General features: G+C 40.7%; 1 protein-coding gene across 1 annotated transcript in view; it reads left to right on the top strand.

Moving 5' to 3' along the window:
* The window catches only part of LOC123976807, a 1,756-nt gene extending 644 nt beyond the window's left edge, over nucleotides 1–1,112 (top strand). The window contains exon 4 of the mRNA XM_046059152.1: nucleotides 5–1,112. Within this exon, the coding sequence (XP_045915108.1) occupies nucleotides 5–623 (619 nt within the window). The 3' untranslated portion in view covers nucleotides 624–1,112. The remainder of the gene's footprint in view (nucleotides 1–4) is intronic.
* Nucleotides 1,113–4,445: the final 3,333 nt, after the last annotated feature.

Below are 4,445 nucleotides of genomic sequence, written 5' to 3'. Positions count from 1 at the left end.
ACAGTAAGAGAAACTACTGGAAACTGGACCCCAATCAGATCACAGCAAAGATGGTGCGTCGTCACTTCAAAGGAATCCTGCAGAACTTCCCTGAGTTGGCCTCCAAAGTGGAAATGGAAAACACCAGCAGACCATCAGAGCACCGCTCAGCTCTCCACTCTCCTGAACCTGCGGCCTGCAAAGCTGTTCAGATCAGATGTGAGGTGAAGTTCAGCAGTCCCTTCTCAATTGAGTCCCTCCTGAAGAGAGACAGTCCCTCTGCTCGGGCCTCCAGAGCTTCTCCTCTGTCCAGCGTGCCGGTCAGAGTGGAGCAGCAGCCTCGGTCCACACTCGGACACAGAGTTGGGACAAAGAGGAGCTTCAGCTGGGACTCTGAGGAGCCTCTCCTCCTTCAAGCTTCAGCTGGAAGTTCCCCCATCTGCTCAACAGGGGGCAGCACTCACCATGAACTCACTGCTAATGGAGCCACTGAGCCCTTCAAGAGGATGCATGTGTGCAGTGAGCCCTCATTCCCCTTCTACACAAGAGCCAGTGCTGCTCCTTATTTCACCAGCCCACCCAGCAGTTACATCACTTATTCTGTACCATCACTTAATCACGATGCTGTCCATTTTCGTTTGTAAAAGTATTTTTTCCTACTTCCAAACTGCACTTTTATATGTTTTTGAGTGGAACGTAGCCCATACTTCAAAACATTTTTTTTCTCTTTAAAATCTGGTGCACATTTCAAATCACACAAGGCCTGTAAACGGTCTCATGTGTATCTCATTGTGTCTTAAATTTTATATATTTCATATATTTTATTTGTGGCTTTATTTTGTTGGCAGATAACTCATGGTCAATAGAAGTTGATATCTCCTGAAGTGCTACTTGATTGCACAGTGAGAAGGTGAGCTAAAAAACTTATCATCTTCAACAGATAATAGATTATCCATGTATAATATGGTTAAAGGGAATCTTTTTCTTTTTACATGGTTGTGTTAGTGTTTGAAGATGGTATCTGATCACAGGAGGGCATCATATGATTTCAAAGTGTATCTTGATGTGCAGTGCTTGTCAACACTTGCCCTTGTGTCAAATTCAAAGAATAAAGGTGTGTCTTCTGCACCGTGGTACTTTAGTCCTACATTTGTGACGATTAATATATTTTTTGTTGAACATTTCCATTATTAGATTGTCTTTTTATAGTTCCTCTACAGTCTCACCTGAAAATGTCATGTTATGGGTGTAAAGAGACTTTTACTGCAACATCTAATGGTGGACACCATGGTTACACGCACCAAAAACTATAAACCAATATTGGCCATGCAAGTTGGTTGCAGTTGTTTAATTGGAACATTTGAACTTTAAACCTTGTTCCCAAGGCTGCAGTCACCCTATTTAGGTAGATCGAATACTGAGTTGACTGACCACAGTGGCAAGGTTAAGTTATACAAATATGTTGTAGATGAAATATGTTTGCTTTTCTATTTGCAGCACATCTGCACCACAATGTGCAGTGTGTGTGAACTATAACCTACTTTGTCCATCGGATGACTTTAGTATAAATCACATTGAAAGTTACTTATTAGTATTTTAAGAACATGGGCCGAATGGTTTCTTTTTAGCGAGAAACTAAATGCATTAACAAATGCGAATTCTTGTTGAATCAGTTGTCAAAGCTAATTGGTATATATATATATATATAACAGGCTTTGAAGTGTTGCCAATTTTTGAAATTCTGAGTGCCTCAGTTTGAGTAGTTTTATTTAGGTCATTATCCACCACTTTTGAGTTACGAAACAAAAAGCTCAGTTGAGTCATCTGAGGTAGTTCAGATGTTAATTCTTATTAATTTTATCCCCCTACTTGGCAGCGCTTATCAAGGTCAGAAATTACTCGCAGATAACATCAGAGCATGTGTGTCTTGTAGTCGAAGGCTAACCAAGGGAGGTCTGTCATGAGACAAGAACTTGGGCTGACAGAGGTCAAGGAAGAGGAGTTGGGTGAGCTCAGCATTTGGCACTGTATGCCCACGACATACTTCCTTTTCACCCTGTGAGATTACTGGTGGACGACCTACATTGCAACGCAGCCCTCATACTCTCCATCTATTAACCCCCACCCCCACCCCCCACCCCCGCTGACTGGTCAACAGAGATTACACTCAGAGAGCAGAGCCTGGCAGTCAGTCAGAACGGCTAAGCATGTGACCGACTGAGTGACACATTGAGGGACGGGAGACAAAAAACACTTCTTTTCTTTTCTACACTGCTTCCCATTTAACTCTCCTCTACTTTATTCCTTATTTTGTGTAATTTACACATCGCCTTGTGTCCTCCAGAGCAGCTTCTTTAAGGATGCATGTCCCAGGATGAAAAAGGCCTTAGCCAATCACAGCAACTGCTTTGCTTTGAATGTTTACAAGCCTCAGATTTTATTGTGACAAACAGAATTTTAAGTTCAATGTGAAAATTACACCAAGAGACTGAGATTTCCTTTAATTGCACGAACAGGGGGAGCTGGTCCGTCTGTCTACTGTAAAGGATTAACTTGAGTTGCTGGTTTGTATTTACTTATTTACTGATTGAGTAAACTGGTTCACGTGTTAATCCCCTTGAATGCTGTATTGTGAATAGATTCCTACTGTATTTGCTGTACAGGCCAGTATTGCTCTAGATATCACAGATATCCTGTGCACAACTACTGTGACCCATCTACCATTGTGTCCCTGAGCAAGACACTTAACCCCTAGTTGATCCAGAGGCGTGTATAGCAATTCTACGTCACTTTGGATAAAAGCGTCAGATAAATTAATAAATGTATTAAAATGTAAATGTATAAAATAATAAAGGCGCATGCCCAGTGACATTTGGTTGTTTTGATTCTGTTATTTTTGTAACAGTAACAAAGTTTGTTAGAATTTGCCTGATCGCCTTTGGTCCTGACCTCTCAGTGTGACCTATTGTATGAGTGTGTGTGGTGCAGACTAATCTCTAGACAGTAACTCCGCAGCTTGTTTACATGTAGGCTGGGAAACACCACGGGAGCCTGACCAATGCACTAAAATTAGCCCCCAAACTTCCATTTCCTGCCATTTGAGTCTAATGAAAAAGAAAACATCTTAATGTTTCATGCAATGTACTTTTATAGCAAGTACACAAAATACTAAAATTTTATAGCACAATAAAAGCAAGATCATAACCTACCCACATAACATAAAGATACTTGAGTACATGTAAAAGTTCTACAGTTAAAATATTACTTTGGTAAAGGCACAGATGTTTGATCACCAAAATATCCATTATGCAGCAGAATGGCCTCTGTCAGTGTTGTATTATTAGGTAGGCCTATTATGTTAAGGAACTTTTATTTCTGATGCATGTAAACAGTGTAACAGTGTGGTGTAACAGGTTTTGGTAAGGCTGGTTAATATAGCACGCTGCTCTCTATATAAACCATATGTTTATTTAAGGTGTGGGCTACTTTGTTACTTTATAGGCTACCACTGTTATTATGAGAAAAAAAAATACCATAAATTGAATGTAAAACCCTCCACTTATTATATACAGTCTATGTTCTAAACCAGGTGTCATTGAAATATTATAGCGCCTGCCAACACGAGTCACGAGTCAGCTCCTTCAGGTAAGCCTATGTTGTGTTAATTGCCGTAGTAAATTATAGCGCATCGGCGCATTGAACTCACTCTATTCGTATTCAGTCGCCTACCTAAAGCTGTGGCAGGTAAGAGGATATACAATGACCACGTTGACATCCCTTCACAGCAAACTAAATCGGGGCAGTCACGTCGCGCTCGTCTTCCTCGTCCCGGGCCCGCCCTGCACCGCCCACCGCCGCTTTGTCAACCCGAAACTATGGATCATCATTACCACGTATTCATTCATCATGCGCCTGTGCTGCGTTCAAGTGCTACACATAAAAAACTTTTTGTTTGTGGCTGTTGGTTTATTTTGTCCCGGAAGTTAAACAAAGTGACATTCTATGATTAAATGTAGCCTAAACAATAAATAATAATAATAATAATAATCCTTATTTGTAGAGCACTTTTCAAAAACAAGTTACAAAGTGCTTTAACAAGTGTAAAGAATAATACAAAAAAAGATAAGAGCATGAAAATTTAATATAAAATTAGTAAAATACAATAAAATAAAAGGGATAAAATAAAGTCAAATAAGATCGGGAAAAGCTCTCCTATAAAAGTATGTTTTAAGAAGGGACTTAAAAGAGTTCACTGACACAGCCGACCTGATTTCCTCGGGCAGGCTGTTCCAGAGCCTCGGGGCCCTGACAGCAAACGCTCTGTCCCCTTTAGTTTTCAGTCGAGACTCTGGAACAGACAACAGACCTCTGCCCGAGGATCTCAAGGTACGTGCTGGTGCGTATGGGACTAAAAGGTCAGAAATATAACAAGGCGAGAGGCCATGAAGAGCTTTAAAAGTGATCAA

Source organism: Micropterus dolomieu, linkage group LG09 (genome assembly GCF_021292245.1).
Source record: "Micropterus dolomieu isolate WLL.071019.BEF.003 ecotype Adirondacks linkage group LG09, ASM2129224v1, whole genome shotgun sequence".
In the NCBI taxonomy this organism is placed as follows: domain Eukaryota; kingdom Metazoa; phylum Chordata; class Actinopteri; order Centrarchiformes; family Centrarchidae; genus Micropterus; species Micropterus dolomieu.
This window is presented reverse-complemented; position numbering and strand designations above follow the sequence as displayed.